The sequence below is a fragment of the Lichenostomus cassidix genome, unplaced genomic scaffold (genome assembly GCF_008360975.1).
Source record: "Lichenostomus cassidix isolate B80296 unplaced genomic scaffold, HeHo_3.0 HiC_scaffold_38, whole genome shotgun sequence".
Taxonomy (NCBI): Eukaryota; Metazoa; Chordata; class Aves; order Passeriformes; family Meliphagidae; genus Lichenostomus; species Lichenostomus cassidix.
In genome coordinates, this window is record NW_028147440.1 from 520,447 (window position 1) to 541,241 (window position 20,795).

General features: G+C 46.3%; 2 protein-coding genes and 1 long non-coding RNA gene across 3 annotated transcripts in view; 2 read left to right on the forward strand and 1 right to left on the reverse strand.

The window, feature by feature from the left end:
* The window catches only part of LOC146422866 (uncharacterized), an 8,590-nt gene extending 3,975 nt beyond the window's left edge, over positions 1–4,615 (forward strand). Inside the window, exons 4-7 of the mRNA XM_085045390.1 lie at positions 21–106; positions 2,352–2,683; positions 2,771–2,849; positions 4,553–4,615. Of these exons, the coding sequence (XP_084901516.1) occupies positions 21–106; positions 2,352–2,683; positions 2,771–2,849; positions 4,553–4,566 (511 nt within the window). The 3' untranslated portion in view covers positions 4,567–4,615. The remainder of the gene's footprint in view (positions 1–20; positions 107–2,351; positions 2,684–2,770; positions 2,850–4,552) is intronic.
* Positions 4,616–6,811: 2,196 nt separating this feature from the next.
* On the forward strand, positions 6,812–19,045 carry LOC146422867 (uncharacterized). The gene is made up of 6 exons (XM_085045393.1): positions 6,812–6,838; positions 8,431–9,802; positions 12,330–12,562; positions 17,015–17,194; positions 18,328–18,360; positions 18,663–19,045. Exons 1-6 carry the CDS (start codon positions 6,812–6,814, stop codon positions 18,837–18,839), a joined length of 2,022 nt encoding a protein of 673 aa, XP_084901519.1. The 3' UTR covers positions 18,840–19,045.
* Positions 19,046–19,238: 193 nt separating this feature from the next.
* LOC146422868 (uncharacterized) lies at positions 19,239–20,020 on the reverse strand. Its single transcript, XR_014847810.1, has 4 exons — positions 19,772–20,020; positions 19,553–19,731; positions 19,401–19,440; positions 19,239–19,254 (listed from the first exon to the last, which is right to left on the reverse strand). It is a non-coding gene; the product is annotated as an uncharacterized LOC146422868 (long non-coding RNA).
* Between the last annotated feature and the right edge of the window lie 775 nt (positions 20,021–20,795).

The following is a 20,795-nucleotide window of genomic DNA, read 5'->3' on the forward strand; positions in this document are numbered from 1 at the left end:
CCCTCCCCCACCCGGAGCAGCCCCTCCCCCATCAATGGCTCCTCCCCCACCCGCCCCTCCCCCACGGCCGGAGCTCCGCCTCTCCGCAGCAGCGCCGAGATCAGAGGTGGGGGAGGGGAGAAGGGGGGTGGGGGAGGGGAAACGTTGGGGATGTTGGGGGAAAATTTGGCATTTTGGGGGGAATTTGGGGATTTTGGGGGGAAATTTGGGATTTGGCGGGAAATTTGGGGAAAATTGGGGATTTGGAAAATTGAGGGATTTGGGGGAAAATTTTGGAAAATTTGGATAATTGGGGGAAAATTGGGGAAATTTGGAGGAAATTTGGGAGATTTTGGGAAAAATTTTGGGGAAAATTGGGAATTTGGGGGGAATTGGGAGGGAATTTTGGGGAAAATTTGAGGGAAAATGTGGAGTTTGGGGTGAAAATTTGGGGGAAATTTGGGGATTTTGGGGCGATTTTGAGGGGAGAAATTGGAATGTTTTTTGGGAAATTCGGTGAGGTTTGGGGCGAAATTTTGGGGGAAATTTGGGGAGAAATTGGGGAAAATTTGAGCAAAATTTGGGGGGAAATGTGAGGAAAATTTGGGGATTTTGAGGGAGAAATTTGGGGATTTTTGGGGGAATTTCGGGAGGTTTGATGAGAATAATTTGGGGAAGTTTTGGGAGAAATTTCGGGAAATTTGGGATGTTTAAAGTGGCAAAATTTTGGGGTTTTGGGTCAGAAATTTGGGCGATTTTGGGGTGGAAATTTCTGGATTTGGAACTTCTTTGATTCATTTGGTTTTCCTTTGATTTATTTTGTGGTTTTTTGGGTCACATTTTGACTTTCTGGAGATTCACACTCTATTCTCCTTTTTCCCCATTTTCCCCTTTTTTCCCCTTTTTTCCTCATTTTCCCTTTTTTCCTCATTTTTCCCCTTTTTTCCCCATTTTCCCTCCTTTTTCCCCATTTCCCTTTTCCCCTTTCTTCCCCCATTTTTCCCATTTCCCTTTTCATTCCCAATTTCCCTTTTTCCCCATTTCCTCCCTTTTTGTTCCAAATTTCCCCATTTTCCCTTCCTTTCCCTATTTCCCCTTTTTTTCTCGTTTTCCCTTTTTTCCATTTCCCCCTTTTTTATTCCCAATTCCCCCTTTTTGCACCCCATTTTCCCCCATTTTCCCTTTTCCCCCCAATTTTTCCCATATTTCCCCATTTTATTCCCCATTTCCCCCCAATTTCCACTTTTCTTCCCCCATTTATTCAATTTTCCTCCATATTTTGCCCCCAATTTCCCTTGTTTGGTCCCCTTTCTCCAATTCCCCTTTTTCTCCATTTCCCCCTTACAAACCCAATTGCCTCCCTTTTTTCCCCTTTCTTCCCCATTTTATCAATTTCCCCTTTTATATCCAATTTTCCTTACTTTACTCCCTATTTCCCCCAATTTATTCCCCATTTTCCCCATTTTCCTCATTATTTTCCCATTTTCCCCCATTTTCCCCCATTTTCCCCCAATTTTCCCATTTTCCTCATTTTCCCAATTTCCCTGTTTTTCCCACTTTTTTCCCAATTTCCCCAATTTTCCCCATTTTTTCCCCATTTTCCCCAATTTCCCCCATTTTCCACAATTATACCCATTTGTCCCCAATTTCCCCATTTTTTCCCCATTTCCCCCATTTTCCCCAATTTCCCCATTTTTCCCCAATTATCCCCATTTTCCCCCAATTTCCTCATTTTCCCCACTATTTCCATTTTCCCCAATTTTCCCAATTTTCCCATCTTTCCCATTTTTCCCCATTTTCCCCAATTTCCCCAATTTCCCCCTTTTTTCCCCAATTTTCCCCAATTTTCCCATTTTCCTCATTTTCCCAATTTCCCCCATTTTTTCCCAATTCCCCCATTTCCCCCTTTTCTCCCCCAATTTTCCCAATTTCCCCTTTTCTGCCCCATTTCCCCATTTTATTCCTCAATTTCCCCTTTTATTCCTATTCCCCCTTTTCCCCCATATTTCCCCCAATTTCCCTTTTTTTCCCCCAATTCCCTTTATTCCCCATTTTATTCCCCAATTTTCCCCTTTTTCCCCCAATCTCCCTTTTTCCCCAATTTCCCCTTTTCTCCCCATTTCTCCCCCATTTCCCCATTTTCTCCCCTTTTTTTCTCCCAATTCCCCATTTCCCCCATTTTTCCCATTTTATTCCCATTTCTCCCCATTTTATTCCCATTTTATCCCCATTTCTCCCCCAATTTCCCCATTTCTCCCCATTTTATTCCCATTTCTCCCCCAATTTCCCCATTTTATTCCCATTTTATCCCCATTTTTCCCCATTTTATCCCCATTTCTCCCCCTCTCTCTCTCTCTCTCTCCCTCTCCCAGCCAAGGCCTCTCGCCTCTCTCTCTCCCTGCCGCCTCTCTCCCTCCATCCGCTCCCTCCCCGCTGGCTCCGCGCCGATCTCTCCCGCGCTTCCCCCGAGGACGATCCGGACGATCCGGAGCTCCCCGCGGCTCCTCCCGCCGCCGCTCCGGTTCCGCTTCCGGCGGCTCCGGTTCCGGTTCCGGTTCCGCTGGTGGTTTCGCGCTGGGAGCAGCGCGCGCTCCGCGGCCTGCTGAAGCCGCCGCGCCAGCCGCCGGAAGCGACACTGAGCGCCGACCGGAAGCGCAAGGCGGTTTCGTTCTTCGATGACGTCACGGTGCACCTGTTCGACCAGGTGATTGGCTGGTGGAGCATCGCTTTCTGATTGGCCGAAAGTTGGCCAATCGGAGTGGGGTTTAATGGGCGCCGCCATTTTGAACAGGAAACGCCGACCAACGAGCTGATTGGGCAGAGCGGCGCGGAGGAAGCGGAGGAGAGCTTGGCGCCCCCTGGCGGGCTGGGTGGGTTGGAGGAGCTGAGTTTGGGGAATTTTGGGGAATTTTTGGGGCAATTTGGGGGTTTTGGCGGGAAATTGGTGTTTTTTGGGAAGGGATTGGATGGGATTTTGGAATTTTGGGGATTTTTGGGTGAATTTGAGGGAATTTGGGGATTTTTGGGTGGAAATTTGGGAATTTTGGGGATTTTGGGGTGAAAATTTGGGAATTTCAGGGTTAGAAATTTGGGAATTTTGGGGTGGAAATTTTGGATTTTCGGGGATTTTTGGATGTGAAAATTTGGGGATTTTGGAGATTTTTGAGGGTGGAAAACTGGGGATTTTGGGGGTGGAAATTTGGGAATTTCAGGGATTATTGGTGTGGAAATTTGGGAATTTTGGGGATTTTTTGGGTGAAAATTTGGGAATTTCAGGGTTAGAAATTTGGGAATTTTCGGGGATTTTAGGGTGAAAAATTCAGGAAATTTTGGGGATTTTGGATGTGAAAATTTGGGGAATTTTTGGATTTTTGAGGTTGGAAAACGGAATTTTGGGGTTAGAAATGTGGAAATTCAGGGGATTTTGGGGCTGGGAGTTTTGGATTTTCAGGGAATTTTGGGTATGAAAATTTGGGAATTTCGGGAAATTCGGATATGAAAATTAGGAAATTTCAGATATAAAAATCTGAGAATTTTGGGAATGTTGGGAATCTCAGATATGAAAATTTGGGAATTTTGGGAATTTTGGGAATTTCGGGTTTGAAATTTTGGGAATTTGGGGAATTCTGGATATGAAAATTTAGGAAATTTGGGAATTTTGGATATGAAAATTTGGGAATTTCGGGTATGAAATTCGGGAATTTTTGGGAATTTCAGGAATTTTGGGAATTTTGGGTATGAAAATCTGGGAATTTGGGGAATTTCGGGAATTTCGGGAATTTTGGATATGAAAATTTGGGAATTTTGCAACTCTCAGGTAGGAAAATCTAGGAATTTTGGGTATTTGGGGTATAAAAATTTGAGAATTTTGGGAATTTCAGATATGAAAATTTGGGAATTTGGGGAATTTTGGGTATAAAAATCTGAGAATTTTGGGAATTTTGGACATGAAAATCTGAGAATTTTGGGAATTTCGGGTATGAAAATTTGGGAATTTGGGGAATTTTGGGTGTGAAAATCTGAGAATTTTGGGAATTTCAGATATGAAAATTTGGGAATTTCAGGGATTTTGGGTCTAAAAATCTGAGAATTTTTGGAATTTTGGACATGAAAATTTGGGAATTTCGGGAATTTTGGGTGTGAAAATTTAGGAATTACGGGTATTTTGGGTATCAAAATTTGGGAATTTTGGGAATTTTGAGTATGAAAATTTGGGAATTTTGGGAAATTCGGGTGTGAAAATTTGGGAATTTGGGGAATTCTGGATATGAAAATTTGGGAATTTTGGGAATTTCGGGTGTGAAAATTTGGGAATTTGGGGAATTCTGGATATGAAAATTTAGGAATTTCGGGAATTTCGGGGATGAAAATTTGGGAATTTTGGGAAATTTGGGCATCAAAATTTGGGAATTTGGGAATTTTGGGAATTTTGGGTATCAAAATTTGGGAATTTTGGTAAATTTGGGTATCAAAATTTGGGATTTTGAGAATTTCGGATATGAAAATTTGGGAATTTTGGGAAATTTGGGAATTTGGGAATTCCATCACACCCCTCCCCCTCTCTCTCTTGCAGCCATCGAGAACTGAGGGGGGAGGGGCGGCAGTGGGGGAGGGGAAAGGGGCGTGGCCAAAGCCCTCCCCGCCCCTCCCCCACCCCCAAATTTTTGGGGATTTTTTTCGCCAATTTTTTTCTACTTCCGGTCGTTCCCGCGCCCCTCCCCCACCCGGTGCCAAAAGGGGGCGTGGCCTCCGCCGCCCCTCCCCCACCCCGCGGGGGGAGGGGAAATAAAACTTCCAGTTCTGGATTTGACTGGGAATTGGAGAGTCGAACTGGTTTGGACTGGTTTATACTGGTTTGGACTGGTTTGGACTGGTTTGGACTGGTTTATACTGGGAGGAACTGGTTTGGACTGGTTTGGACTGGGAGGGACTGGTTTGGACTGGTTTGGATTGGTTTGGACTGGTTTGGACTGGTTTATACTGGGAGGAACTGGTTTGGACTGGTTTATACTGGTTTGGACTGGTTTGGATTGGTTTGGACTGGGAGGAACTGGTTTGGACTGGTTTGGATTGGGATAAATTGGTTTGGACTGGGAGGAACTGGTTTGGACTGGTTTAGACTGGGAGGGACTGGAAGGGACTGGTTTGGACTGGTTTATACTGGGAGGAACTGGTTTGGACTGGTTTGAACTGGGATAAACTGGTTTGGACTGGGAGGAACTGGTTTATACTGGGGGAACTGGTTTGGACTGGGAGGAACTGGAGCCCCAAACTGGGAGCTCAGAGACCCCAGACTGGTTTATACTGGGAGCTCAGAGACCCAAAACTGGTTTATACTGGGAGCCCCAAACTGGTCTGAACTGGTCTGAACTGGGAACTCCAAACTGGCTTATACTGGGAATCCCAAACTGGTTTGAACTGGTCTGAACTGGTGTGAACTGGTCTGAATTGGGAACCCTGAACTGGTTTATACTGGGAGCTCAGAGACCCCAAACTGGTTTATACTGGGAGCCCCGAACTGGTCTGAACTGGTTTGAACTGGGAGCTCCAAACTGGTTTATACTGGGAGCTGAGAGACTCCCAAACTGGTCTGAACTGGTTGGAACTGGGAACCCCAAACTGGTCTGAGCTGGTCTGAAGTGGGAATTCCAAACTGGTTTATACTGGGAGCTCAGAGACCTGAAACTGGTCCGAACTGGGAGCCCCGAACTGGTTTATACTGGGAGCTCAGAGACTCCAAACTGGTTTATACTGGTCAGCACTGGCCAGCGCCGCTCAGCGCCGCCCCTCCCCCACCCAGCCCCGCCCCTCCCCCTCCTGATCCGGCTGATCCCCTCCCCCCCCCGCCCCTCCCCCCCGCCCAGTAAATCCCAGTAAGAACCAGTAGGAGCTCCGGGCGGCAGCAGCGGCGGAGGGGAGGGGGCGACAGGTGAGGGGGGAGGGGCGACAGGTGAGGGGGGAGGGGCGGGAGGGGTGGGGGAGGGGCGGGAGGGGTGGGGAGAGCGGGAGGGTGGGGGGGGGAAATGGTGGGTGGGGAGGGGAGATGTTGGGGTGGGGAGGGGAAATGGGGAAAATGGGGGTGGGAGGAAACAGGGGTGGGAGGGGCGGGAGAACCCCAGGTGAGGGGGGAGGGGAGAAAAGGGGGTGTGGGGAGGGGCAGGGGGTGGGGGAGGGGCTCCGGAAGTGGGGGGAGGGGTGCCCGGGGTGGGGGAGGGGCTCTCTGTCCCCACACTCACCCCTCCCCCACCCTCCTTTCCCCCCCTCCGCAGCCAGCCGGACGCCGCCCCTCCCCCACCCGCGCTCATCAACCGCTAATTAACTGATTAATTAGCTAATTAACTAACCCAATTCACCACCCCCCGGCCATGCCACGCCCCCCGCCCCTCCCCCTCCTCCTCCTCGCCCTCCTGGCCGCCGCCGCCCCTCCCCCACCGCCCCGCCCCTCCCCCCTGCGCTTCCTCTGCACGCCCCTCCCCCCCCCGGCCGAGGGGGGCGTGGCCTGGGCGGCGGAGGGGGGAGGGGCCTGGCTGGGGGGGCGGTGCGGGGGGGAGGGGGAGGGGCACGAGGAGGGGGAGGAGGTGGGGGAGGGGCAGGTGGGGGAGGGGCAGGTGGGGGAGGGGCAGGTGGGGGAAGGGGCTGAGAGCTCTGCAGGCTGCGGGAGAGACTGCAGGAGCTGCAGGTGAGGGGGAGGCTAGGGGAGGGGGAGGGGCTTAGAGGGGGAGGGGCTAGGGGAGGGGGCGGGGCTAATGGGGTGGGGAGGGGCTGATGGGGTGGGGGGCTAATGGGGAGGAGCTAAAGGGGAGGAGGGATGGAGGGAAAGGGAGGGGCTAAGATGGTGTGTGGGGGAGGGGCTAAAGGGGTGGGGAGGGGCTAAGGAGGGGGCAGTGGCTGATGGAGAGGGGAGGGGCTAAAGGGAGGAGGGGCTAAAGGGGAGGGGGAGGGGCTAAAGGGGTGGGGGAGGGCTAAAGGCGGAGAGGATGCCAGAGAGGGGAGGGGTTAATGGAGAGGGGGAGGGCTAAGGGGTGGGGTGAGAAGAGGGGGAGGGCTAAAAGGTGTTTGGGAAGGGATTGCAGAAGGGGAGGGGCTGATGGAGAGGGGGAGGGGCAAAGGGAGGGGGAGGGGCTGATGGAGAGGGGAGGGGCTAAGGGGGAGAGGAGCTAATGGGGTGGGGCTAGAAGAGGGGGAGGGGCTGATGGAGAAGGGGAGGGGCTAAAGGGTGGGCGAAGGGAGGGGCTAAAAGGTGCTTGGGAGGCTAATGGGGGAGGGATGCCAGAAAGGGGGAGGGAGGGGCTAAAGGGGAGGGGGCTGGAGGAGGAAGTGGGAGGAGCTAAAGGGGGGAGGGGCTAAAGGGGTGAAGGGGGAGGGGCTGAAGGGGAGGGGGAGGGGATTGCAGAAAGGGGGAGGGGCTAGTGGAGAGGGGGAGGGGCTAAAGGGGAGGGGCTAAAGGAGGGTCACTCATTTTTGGGTCACTCAGGGGTCACTTTGGGGTGAATTTTTTTGGGTCATTTCTGGGTCACTCAGAGGTCACTCCGGGGTCATTTCTGGGTCAGTTTTTGGCTCTTTTTGGCTCAATTTCTGGTTATTTTTGGGTCATTTCTGGGTCACTCTGAGGTCACTCTGAGGTCACTTGGGAGTAATTTTTGGATCAATTTTTGGGGTTTTTTGGGTGAATTTTTGGGTGAATTTTTGGGTCACTCAGGGGTCAATTTCTGGGTCAATTTTTGGTCATTTTTGTGTGAATTTTGGGGTAATTTCTGGGTCACTCAGGGGTCACTCGGGGGTCATTTTTGGGTCAGTTTTTGGGTAATTTTTGGGTCACTCAGGCATCACTCGGGGTAATTTTTTTTGGTCAATTTCTGGTCACTTTTGGGTCACTCAGGGGTCATTTTTTGGGTCAATTTCTGGGTCAATTTTTGGTTATTTTTGGGTGAATTTTTGGGTAATTTCGGGGTCACTCAGAGGTCACTCGGGGGTCATTTTTGGGTGAATTTTTGGGTCAATTTGGGGTCAATTTTTGGTCATTTTTGAGTCAATTTTTGGGTCACTTCAGGGTCACTTTGGGGTCAATTTCTGGTAATTTTTGGGTTACTCAGGGGTCACTCAGAGGTCATTTTTTGATCAATTTTGGGGTGATTTTTGGGTAATTTCTGGGTCACTCTGGGGTCACTCTGGGGCAATTTTTTGGGTCAATTTCTGGTCACTTTTGGGTCACTCAGGGGTCATTTTTTGGGGTCAATTTCTGGTTATTTTTGGGTCACTCTGGGGTCACTCAGAGGTCACTCAGGGGTCACTCAGAGGTCACTCTGGGGTCATTTTTGGGGTCAATTTCTGGTCACTTTTGGGTCACTCTGGGGTCACTCGGAGGTCACTCTGGGGTCATTTTTTGGGTCAATTTGGGGTCACTCAGGGGTCACTCCGGGGTCACTCCCCACGCCGCCCCTCCCTCCCCAGAGCCAGAACATTTCGGGGATCCGCGAAGCTCTGCAGAGGAAAATCAGCGCCTTGGAGCTCCAGCTGCGTCTCCATGGCAACGCCTCCCATCACCATGGCAACCACCATCACCACGGCGACCACCACCACGGTCACCACGGCAACCACCACGGCGACCACGGCGACCAGCATCCCCACGGTTTCCATGGCAACCACCACCAGCACCACCACCAGCACGGTTTCCATGGCAACCAGCAGCACGGCGACCACCTGGCCGGTCACCATGGCAACCACCACGGCGATCACCACGGGGACAAGCATCCCCACGGTTTCCATGGCAACCACCAGCAGGAGAAGCACGGCGAGCACCACGGTTACCATGGCAACCACCACCAGGAGAAGCATCCCCACGGTCTCCATGGCAACGGCGACCACCAGCATCACCACCACCACGACGGTCGCCATGGCGACCACCACGAGGGGCATCACCACGGTCACCATGGCAACCACGAGAAACACGGCGACCACCATGGGGACCACCACGGTCTCCATGGCAACCACCACGAGAAACACGGCGACCATCATGGTGACCACCACAGTGACCACCACAGTCTCCATGGCAACCACGAAAAGCACAGTGACCACCATGGTCTCCATGGCAACCATGAGAAGCATGGGGACCACCATGGTGACCACCACGGTAACCATGGCAACCACCATGACAAGCATCCCCACGGTCTCCATGGCAACCATGAGAAGCACAGTGACCACCATGGCGACCACCACGGTCTCCATGGCAACCATGACAAGCATGGCGACCACCACGAGAAGCATCCCCATGGTTTCCATGGCAACCTGCACCCCCACGGTCTCCATGGCAACCACGAGAAGCACGGCGACCACCACGGCGACCACCACGGTCTCCATGGCGACCACGAGAAGCATCCCCACGGTCTCCATGGCAACCACGGTCACCACGGCGACCACCCCGACGGTTTCCACGGCAACCAGCCCCACCACGGCGGTTACCATGGCAACCTGGCCAAGGCCGCCGACCCCTCCCAGCCCCACGGGCTGCTGCTGGCCAACCGCGGTTACCATGGCAACCACAGCAAGCCCCTCCTTAGCAACCACCCCGCCGGTCTCCACGGCAACGGTTTCCACGGCGACGGCAAGCCCGGCAACCGGCTGGATGGTAACCATGGCAACCGGCGGCCGCCGCTCGGCAACCACTACGGTAACCATGGCAACCACCACGGCGAGGCGCCGCCCAAGGCCGCCCGTCTCCATGGCAACGCCGCCGAGCATCCCTGGGCTGGTCGCCATGGCAACGGCGGGGAGGAGGAGGAGGAGGAGGAGGAGGAGGAGGAGGAAGAGCATGAGGAGCATCCGGGTGAGGGGGAGGGGAATTTGGGGGATTTTGGGGGTTTTTGGGGTTTTTGGGATTTTTGGGATTTTTTGGGATTTTTGGGATTTTTTGGGATTTTTTTTGATTTTTGGGATCTTCAGGGATTGGGATTTTTGGGGGGATTTTGGGGATTTTGGGGGTTTTATGGGATTTTTTGGGATTTTTTGAGATTTTTGGGATTTTTTGGGATTTTTTTTTGGATTTTTGGGATTTTCAGGGATTGGGATTTTTGGGGGGATTTTGGGGATTTTGGGGATTTTTGGGATTTTTTGGGATTTTTTGGGATTCTCAATGATTGGGATTTTTGAGGGAATTTGAGGATTTTTTGGGATTTTTGGAATTTTTTTTATTTTTGGGATTTTTTTGGATTCTCAGGGATTGGGATTTTTGGGGGAAATTTGGGATTTTTGGGATTTTTTGGGATTTTTGGGAATTTTTGGGATTCTCAGGGATTGGGATTTTTGGGGGGATTTTGGGGATTTTTTGGGATTTTTTTTAAATTTTCACAGATTTCAGGGGATTTGGGGATTTCTTGGGATTTTTCAGGGATTGGGAATTTTGGGGGGCAATTTGAGGATTTTTGAGGATTTTTTTGATTTTTTGGGATTTTTTTTGATTTTTGGGATTTTTTGGGATTCTCGGGGTTTGGGATTTTTGGGGGGATTTTGGGGATTTTTGGGATTTTTTGGGATTTTTTGGGATTCTCACAGATTGGGATTTTTGGGGGGCAATTTGGGATTTTTTTTTTATTTTTTTGATTTTTTGGGATTTTTTTTTATTTTTGGGATTTTTTGGGATTCTCAGGGTTTGGGGTTTTTGAGGGATTTTTTTTTATTTTTGGGGTGATTTTTACGGGGATTTTAAAGGGATTTTTGTGGGGATTCGAGATTTTTCTGGGGACATTAATGGCAATTTTTGGGGTGATTTTTATGGCGATTTTTTGGGTGATATAGTGATTTTTTACAGGAAGTTTTTTTAGCTTTTGTTGTGATTTTAATGAGTTTTTTTGCAGGATTTAATGGCGATTTTTATGGTATTTTAATGGGAATTTTAATGGGATTTTAATGGGAATTTTTGGGATTTTTTTTGGATTTTTAGGCTCCCGAGGAGGATTCCAAGTCACATTTCTCCTCCTCACCAACCACACATTCACTCGGGATTTGGGATATTAATGGCAATTTTAATGACCATTTTAATGACAATTTTTATGACAATTTTTATGGCAATTTTGGGGCGATTTTAACGGGATTTTTTGGGGATTTTTTTTTTTATTTTTCCACCAATTTTAACCGGATTTTTTCTGGGATTTTTTCTGGGATTCCCAGCTTCCCGAGGAGGATTCCGAGTTGCCTTCCCTCTCCTCACCAACTCCATATTCACCTGGGATTTGGGATATTTCTGTGGATTTTAATGTGATTTTTTTCTGGGATTTTTTTGGGATTTTTAGGGCGATTTTGGGTCAATTTTAACCGGATTTTTTTTGGGATTTTTTTGGGATTCCCAGCTTCCCGAGGAGGATTCCGGGTCGCCTTTCCCCTCCTCACCAACTACATATTCGCTCAGAATTGTGATTTTTATAGGGATTTTAATGACCATTTTAATGCCAATTTTAATTATGATTTTCGGGTATTTTAACGGCAATTTTCATAGGATGTTTTGACCATTTTTCCACCAATTTTAATGGGATTTTTTTGGGATTTTTAGGCTCCCGAGGAGGATTCCGAGTCGCATTTCCCCTCCACATCAATTCCATGTTGTCATTGGCTTTGGGATATTAATGGCAATTTTAATGACAATTATTAGGGAATTTTTTGGCAATTTTGGGGCAATTTTAACCGGATTTTTTCTGGGATTTTTTTTGGGATTCCCAGCTTCCCGAGGAGGATTCCGGGTCGCCTTTCCTCTCCTCACCAACTCCATATTCACCTGGGATTTGGGACATTAATGGCAATTTTAATGCCCATTTTAATGATGATTTTGGGGTGATTTTTCCATCAATTTTAACCGGATTTTTTCTGGGATTTTTTTGGGATTCCCAGCTTCCCGAGGAGGATTCCGGGTCGCCTTCCCTCTCCTCACCAACTCCATATTCACCTGGGATTTGGGATATTTCTGTGGATTTTAATGTGAATTTTTTCTGGGATTTTTTTTGGGATTCCCAGCTTCCCGAGGAGGATTCCGAGTCGCCTTTCCTCTCCAGACCAACAACATGTTCTCATTGGATTTTAATGGGATTTTAATGGGAATTTTTACAGGATTTTCATGGGATTTAAAGGCGATTTAAATAGCGATTTTTTCACCAATTTTAACCGGATTTTTTCTGGGATTTTTTTTGGGATTTCCAGCTTCCCGAGGAGGATTCCAAGTCACCTTTCCCCTCCTCACCAACTACATGTTCTCATTGAATTGTGATTTTTATAGGGATTTTAATGCCCATTTTAATGATGATTTTGGGGCGATTTTTCCACCAATTTTAACCGGATTTTTTTGGGATTTTTTTTGGGATCCCCAGCTTCCCGAGGAGGATTCCGGGTCGCCTTTCCTCTCCGCACCAACTACATGTTCGCTCGGGTTCGCGGCCCTCTGCGCCGCCCGCTGCTGGCGCTGTCCGCCTGCCTGTGGCTGCGGCCGGGAGGAGCTCCAGCCTTGGGAACTCCTTTTTCCTACGCGGCGCCAGGGCAGCCCAACGAGCTGGTGCTGCTGGCCTGGGGCGGCCGGCCCATGGAGCTGCTCGTCGACGACCAGGTGAGGAAATTTTGGGAATTTTGGGGTTTTTGGGATTTTTTTTGGATTTTTTTTGGATTTTTTTGGATTTTTTTTGGATTTTTTTGGATTTTTTGGGGGATTTTTGGTGATTTTTTAAAAAATTTTTGGGTTTTTTTTCGGATTTTTTGGAGATTTTTATTTTAAATTTTTTTAGGATTTTTTCGGATTTTTTCGGATTTTTTAAAATTTTTTGGGGGATTTTTTGCGTATTTTTTCCGAGTTTTTTTGATTTTTTTTCAAATTTTTTGGGGGATTTTTTGCAGTTTTTTCAGGATTTTTTTCGGAATTTTTTTTGCAGTTTTTTTCAGGTTTTCTTGCAGATTTATTTGGGTTTTATTTCGCTTTTTTCGGGTGTTTTCTTGGGGTTTAAAGGGGATTTTATGGGGATTTGGGAATTTTCCTACGCAGCGCCAGAGCAGCACAACGAGCTGGTGCTGCTGGCCTGGGGCGGCCGGCCCATGGAGCTGCTCGTCGATGACCAGGTGAGGAAATTTTGGGAATTTTTGGGGGGGTTTGGGATTTTTTTTTTTATTTTTTTCTGATTTTTTTCTGATTTTTTCTGAATTTTTAGGATTTTTGGGGGATTTTTTGTGATTTTTTTGTGATTTTTTTGTGATTTTTTATAAAAAAAAATTGGGATTTTTTTCGGATTTTTTGGAGATTTTTATTTTAATTTTTTTTAGGATTTTTTAGGATTTTTTTCGGATTTTTTCGGATTTTTTTCGGATGTTTTGCGGATTTTTTGCGGATTTTTTGGAGATTTTTTGTGGCTTTTTAAAATTTTATCAGGATTTTTTTTAAGGATTTTTTTCCACTTTTTTGGGATTTTTTTTGCATTTTTCCGGATTTTTTTCTGATTTTGTCTGATTTTTTTCGAGGTTTTTTTTGATTTTTTAAAAAAATTCTTCCTGATTTTTTTGCGTATTTTTTTCAGGGTTTTTTTTTTTTTTCAGATTTTTTGGGAATTTTGGGGGATTTTTTTCGAGATTTTTCAGGTTTTCCTGCAGATTTATTTGAGCTTTATTTAGGTTCTTTCAGGTGTTTATTTGGGGTTTTTTTGGTGGGTTTTGGGTGAATTTGGTGGGTTTTGGGTGGGATTTGGGGTTCTCCCCAACGAGCTGGTGCTGCTGGCCTGGGGCGGCCGGCCCATGGAGCTGCTCGTCGATGACCAGGTGAGGAAATTTTGGGAATTTTTGGGGGTTTTGGGATTTTTTTTGGATTTTTTTCTGATTTTTTTCTGATTTTTTCTGAATTTTTAGGATTTTTGGGGGATTTTTTGTGATTTTTTTGTGATTTTTTTGTGATTTTTTTGTGATTTTTTGGGGGATTTTTTGTGATTTTTTAAAAAGATTTTTTGGGGTTTTTTCGGATTTTTCGGAGATTTTTATTTTAAATTTTTTTAGGATTTTTTCGGATTTTTTCGGATTTTTTCGGATTTTTTCCGATTTTTTTCGGATTTTTTTCGGATTTGTTTTGGATTTTAATGAGGTTTTTTTTATTTTTTAAAAAATTTTTTCCGATCTTTTGCATATTTTTTCAGGGATTTTTTTTTGCAGTTTTTTCAGGTGTTCCTACAGATTTATTTGAGCTTTATTTAGGTTTTTTCCAGGTGTTTATTTGGGGTTTTTTTGGTGGGTTTTGGGTGGGATTTGGGGTTCTCCCCAACGAGCTGGTGCTGCTGGCCTGGGGCGGCCAAACCATGGAGCTGCTCGTCGATGACCAGGTGAGGAAATTTGGGGAATTTTTGGGGATTTTTTTGTGATTTTTTAAAAAATTTTTGGGGATTTTTTGGGATTTTTTTTAGGATTTTTTTGGGATTTTTTTCAGATTTTTTTCAGATTTTTTTCAGATTTTTTTTCGGATTTTTTTGGTGGGATATTGTGTTATTTTTTATATTTTTTTAGGATTTTTTTGCATTTTTTTGGATTTTTTTCTGATTTTTTTCGAGGTTTTTTGGGGATTTTTTTTAGAATTTTTTACTGATTTTTTGCGTATTTTTCAGGGATTTTTTGTGATTTTTTGGGGATTTTTCGGATTTTTTTTGGATTTTTTTAGGATTTTTTTTCGGATTTTTTTCGGATTTGTATGGGATTTTTTGTGATTTTTTAAAAATTTTTTTTTTTTTTTTGGCATTTTTGTTAGAATTTTTTACTGATTTTTTGCGTATTTTTTCAGGTTTTTTAAAAATGTTTTTTCAGATTTTTTTGGATTTTGTTTGTGGTGTTTTTTTCAGGTTTTCCTGCAGATTTATTTGAGCTTTATTTAGGTTCTTTCAGGTGTTTATTTGGGGTTTTTTGGGTGGGTTTTGGGTGGGATTTGGGGTTCTCCCCAACGAGCTGGTGCTGCTGGCCTGGGGAGGCCAAACCATGGAGCTGCTCGTCGATGACCAGGTGAGGAAATTTGGGAATTTTTGGGGGTTTAAAAAAATTTTTTTTAGATTTTTTTTGGATTTTTGGGGGGATTTTTGGTGATTTTTTAAAAAGATTTTTTGGGTTTTTTTCGGATTTTTTGGAGATTTTTATTTTAAATTTTTTTTAGGATTTTTAAAGATTTTTTCGGATTTTTTTTGGAATTTTTATGAGTTTTATTTTTATTTTTTAATTTTTTTTTCCAATTTTTTGCGTATTTTTTCAGGATTTTTGGGGGGGTTTTTTTGCAGTTTTTCAGGTGTTCCTGCAGATTTATTTGAGCTTTATTTAGGTTCTTTCAGGTGTTTATTTTGGGTTTTTTTGGTGGGTTTTGGGTGGGATTTGGGGTTTTCCTGCGCGGCGCCAGGGCAGCCCAACGAGCCCCATGGAGCTGCTCGGCGATGACCAGGTGAGAAGGATTTTAGGGGATTTTTGGGACTTTTTTTGAATTTAAAAAAAAAGAATCGGATTTTTTTGTGATGTTTTTAAAATTTTTTTCGGATTTTTTCGGATTTTTTTTCGGATTTTTTGTGATTTTTTAATTTTTTTTTTTAGCATTTTTTGGGGTTTTTTTCTGATTTTTTTCGAGTTTTTTTCAGATTTTTTTTAGAATTTTTTAGTGATTTTTTGCGTATTTTTTCCGGTTTTTTTTTTTTTTCAGATTTTTTGGGGATTTTCGGATTTTCGGATTTAAAATTTTTGGTTTTTCGGATTTTTTTAAAATTCTTTTTCTGATTTTGGGGAGATTTTTTGGGGACTTTTTTCGAGTTCTTTTGGGTTTTTAAATTTTTTTTTTCCTGACTTTTTGCGTATTTTTTCAGGGTTTTTTTGCATTTTTTTTCAGGGTTTTTTTAATTTTTTTAAATTTTTCTGACTTTTTGGGGATTTTTTTTAGGTTTTTTTTTATTTTTTAAAAATTTTTTTCCTGATTTTTTTGCGTATTTTTTCAGGGTTTTTAAAGGAATTTTTACAGATTTTTTGGAGATTTTTTTAACTTTTTTTTATTCTATTGGGATTATTGTTTTTTTCAGATTTATTTCGGGGTTTGGTTGAAATTTTTGGTGGCTTTTTTGGATTTATTTGGGTATTTCACGGCAATTTGCCATTTTTGTGGAATTTTTGGATATTTTGGTGCTATTTTTTGGACTTTTGGACTTTTGGACATTTTGATGCTATTTTTTGCTATTTTGATGCCATTTTTTGCAGAATTTCAGGATTTTTTGGGCTAATTTTGGGATATTTTTTGCCGAATTTGGGGATTTTTTGGGCTAATTTTGGGATTTTTTTTTGTTAATTTTGGGATTTTTTTGCCGAATTTCAGGATTTTTTTTTTTTGCTAATTTTGAGATTTTTTTTTTGCTAATTTCGGGATTTTTTGGGCTAATTTTGGGATACTTTTTGCCGAATTTGGGGATTTTTTAGGTTAATTTCGGGATTTTTTTGGCTAATTATTTTGGGATTTTTTTGCTAATTTCAGGATTTTTTTTTGCTAATTTTGGGATTTTTTTTGGCTAATTTTGGGATTTTTTTGCCGAATTTCAGGATTTTTTTTTTGGCTAATTTTGGGATTTTTTGGGCTAATTTCGGGATTTTTTTTCCAAATTTCAGGATTTTTTTGCCGAATTTTGGGATTTTTTTGCCGAATTTTGGGATCTTTTTGCCGAATTTGGGGATTTTTTGGGCTAATTTCGGGATTTTTTGGGCTAATTTTGGGATATTTTTTGCCGAATTTGGGGATTTTGGGCTAATTTTGGGATTTTTTTGGCTAAGTTTGGGATTTTTTTGCCGAATTTCAGGATTTTTTTTTGCTAATTTTGGGATTTTTTTGGCTAATTTTGGGATTTTTTGGGCTAATTTTGGGATTTTTTTTGCCGAATTTGGGGATTTTTTTTGCCAAATTTTGGGATTTTTTGTGCCGAATTTGGGGATTTTTTTTGCCGAATTTCAGGATTTTTTGCCGAATTTCGGGATTTTTTTGCCGAATTTGGGTATTTTTTCGCTAATTCTAGAATTTTCCCCCCAGGCGGTGGCGCTGTCGCTGTCCCCAGCCCCGGGCAGGTGGCAGCACCTGTGTGTCACCTGGGCAGCCTCGGGAGGCACCTGGCGAAGCTTCCAGGACGGAGTGCCCCGCGGCAGGGGGGAGGGGCTGGCGGTGGGACACCCCCTGAGACCCCACGGGGTGCTGGTGCTGGGGCAGGAACAGGTGAGTCACCAGGTGTGTCACAGGTGTGACTGTGTGAGTGACCAGGTGTGTCACAGGTGTGTCACAGGTGTGTCACAGGTGTGTCACAGGTCACCCCCTGAGACCCCACGGGGTGCTGGTGCTCGGCCAGGAACAGGTGAGTCACAGGTGTGCTCAGGTGTGCTCAGGTGAGTGACAGGTGTGACTTGTATGAGTGACCAGGTGTGTCACAGGTGTGCCCAGGTGTGTCACAGGTCACCCCCTGAGACCCCACAGGGTGCTGGTGCTCAGCCAGGAACAGGTGAGTCACCAGGTGTGTCACAGGTGTGAGTGTGAGAGTCACCAGGTGTGTCACAGGTGTGCCCAGGTGAGTTCCCAGGTCACCCCCTGAGACCTCATGGGGTGCTGGTGCTGGGCCAGGAACAGGTGAGTGACAGGTGTGCTCAGGTGTGTCACAGGTGTGTCACAGGTGTGTCACAGGTGTGTCACAGGTCACCCCCTGAGACCCCACGGGGTGCTGGTGCTGGGGCAGGAACAGGTGAGTCACCAGGTGTGCTCAGGTGCGACTGTGAGAGTGCTCAGGTGTGTCACAGGTGTGTCACAGGTGTGCCCAGGTGTGCCCAGGTGAGCTCAGATGAGCTCAGGTGTGTCTGTATGAGTGCCCAGGTGTGCTCAGGTGTGCTCAGGTGTGTTACCTGTTCTCACCTGTGCTCACCTGTCCCACCTGTCCCCGCAGGATGCACTCGGCGGTCGCTTTGACACCACCCAGGTGTGATTGTGTCAGTTCAGGTGTGCTCAGGTGTGACTGTATGAGTGGCCAGGTGTGCTCAGGTGTGTCACCTGTGCTCACCTGTTCTCACCTGTCCCCGCAGGATGCGCTCGGCGGTCGCTTTGACGCCATCCAGGTGTGACTGTGTTAGTCCAGGTGTGACTGTATGAGTGCCCAGGTGTGCTCAGGTGTGCTCAGGTGTGCTCAGGTGTGTTAGTTACCTGTTCTCACCTGTCTCCCCCGCAGGACGCGCTCGGCGGTCGCTTTGACGCCAGCCAGGTGTGATTGTGTTAATTCAGGTGTGACTGTGTGAGTGCCCAGGTGTGTTACCTGTGCTCAGGTGTGTTAGTTACCTGTCTCACCTGTCTCACCTGTCTCTCCCCAGGACGCGCTCGGCGGTCGCTTTGACGCCACCCAGGTGTGATTGTGTTAGTTCAGGTGTGCTCAGGTGTGACTGTGTGATTGCCCAGGTGTGCTCAGGTGTGTTACCTGTGCCCAGGTGTGTTAATTACCTGTGCTCACCTGTTCTCACCTGTCTCACCTGCAGGACGCGCTCAGCGGTCGCTTTGACGCCACGCAGGTGTGATTATGTTAGTTCAGGTGTGACTGTATGAGTGCCCAGGTGTGCTCAGGTGTGTTACCTGTGCTCAGGTGTGTTAATTACCTGTCTCACCTGTCTCTCCCCAGGACGCGCTCGGCGGTCGCTTTGACGCCACGCAGGCCTTTGTCGGGGAGCTGGCCGAGCTGCACCTGTGGAGCAGAGCTTTGGCCCCACCTGAGGTAGCAGCTCTGGCCAGGTGCAGCTCACCTGCCCGGGGAGACCTGCTGGCCTGGGCCCAGGGGGGGCTGGAGCTGCACGGGGGGGTGACAACCCTGCCCTTCGACCCTTGCACCTGAGAGATACCTGAGATACACCTGGAGACACCTGAGAGATTCCAAAATTCACCTGGACACACCTGAGAGATCCCAAAATTCACCTGGACACACCTGAGAGACCCGAAAATACACCTGAGACACACCTGGACACACCTGAGATACACCTGAGACACACCTGAGATACACCTGGACACACCTGGACTCACCTGGAGACACCTGAGACACACCTGAGAGATCCCAAAATTCACCTGGACACACCTGGACACACCTGAGATACACCTGGATACACCTGGACACACCTGAGATACACCTGGACGCACCTGAGAATCATCTGGACACACCTGAGACACACCTGAGAGATCCCAAAATTCACCTGGACACACCTGAGAGATCCGAAAATACACCTGAGACACACCTGAGATACACCTGGGGACACCTGGAGACACCTGGATACACCTGAGAGACCTGAAAATACAACTGAGACACACCTGAGATACACCTGGAGACCCCAAAATTCACCTGAGATACACCTGAGACACACCTGGGGACACCTGGAGACACCTGAGAGATCCCAAAATTCACCTGGACACACCTGAGACACACCTGGATACACCTGAGAGACCTGAAATTCACCTGGATACACCTGGAGACACCTGAGACACACCTGAGACACACCTGGATACATCTGGGGACACCTGAGAGACACAAAAATACACCTGAACACACCTGGGGACACCTGGACACACCTGGACACACCTGAGAGACCCGAAAATTCACCTGGACACACCTGAGAGACACCTGGATACACCTGAGAGACCCAAAAATCCACCTGAGAGCCCCAAAACTTCACCTGGATACACCTGAGACTCACCTGGGATACACCTGAGAGACCCGAAAATACACCTGGATATACCTGAGACACACCTGAGACCCCAAAATTCACCTGGACACACCTGAGACACACCTGGACACACCTGAGAGACCCAAAAATACACCTGGAGATTACCTGAGACACCAAAAATCACCTGAGACTCACCTGAGAATCCCCAAAAATCACCTGAGAAACTCCCGAAAATCACCTGAGAAACACCTGGGAGCCCCAAAATCTCCAAAATTCCCACAAAATGTCCCCAAATTCCCCAAAAATGACCCCAAATTCCCCCAAAATGACCCCAAAATCAGCCCCGAACCCCAAAAAAGACCCAAAATTGTCCCAACCTCCCCAAAATTCCCAAAAAATTCCCCCAAATTCCCAAAAAATTCCCCAAAATTAAAAAAAAATTCCCCAAAAATTCATCAAAATTCCCAAAAAATTCATCAAAATTCCCTCAAAAAAATTCCCCAAAATTTCCCAAAAAAATTCCCCCAAAATTCCCAATTCCCAAAACTCCCAAATTCCAAAAAAAAAGTCCCAAAAAATTCCCCAAAATCCCCCAAACCAGCCCTGCCTCCCCAAATTCCCAAATTCCTCCCAAATTCCCCCAAAACCTCCCAAATTCTCCCCCAAAATAAATCCCAAATAAAAATTCCCGAATTCCTCTGGATTTATTTCGTTTTTATTTTGGAATCATAAATAAGGGAGGGGGAGGGGCAGAGACCCCCGGGAGCCCAAATTGGGGGATTTTGGGGAATTTTGGGATTCCCTGAAAGAATTTGGGGAATTTTGGGGAATTCTGGGGGAGATTTTGGGATTTCCAGGGGAAATTTTGGGATTTTTGGGATTCCCAAGTGGAATTTTGGGGATTTTGGGAAATTCCAGAGTGGAATTTTGGGATTTCCAGGGGAAATTTTGGGCATTTTTGGGATTCCCAGAGAGAATTTGGGATTCCCAGGGGAAATTTTGGGATTCCCTGCAAGAATTTGGGGGATTTTGGGGGGAATTTTGGGATTCCCAGGGTGGGAATGTGGGGATTTTTGGGATTCTCAGAGAGAATTTTGGGGAATTCTGGGATTTCCAGGGGAAATTTTGGGATTCCC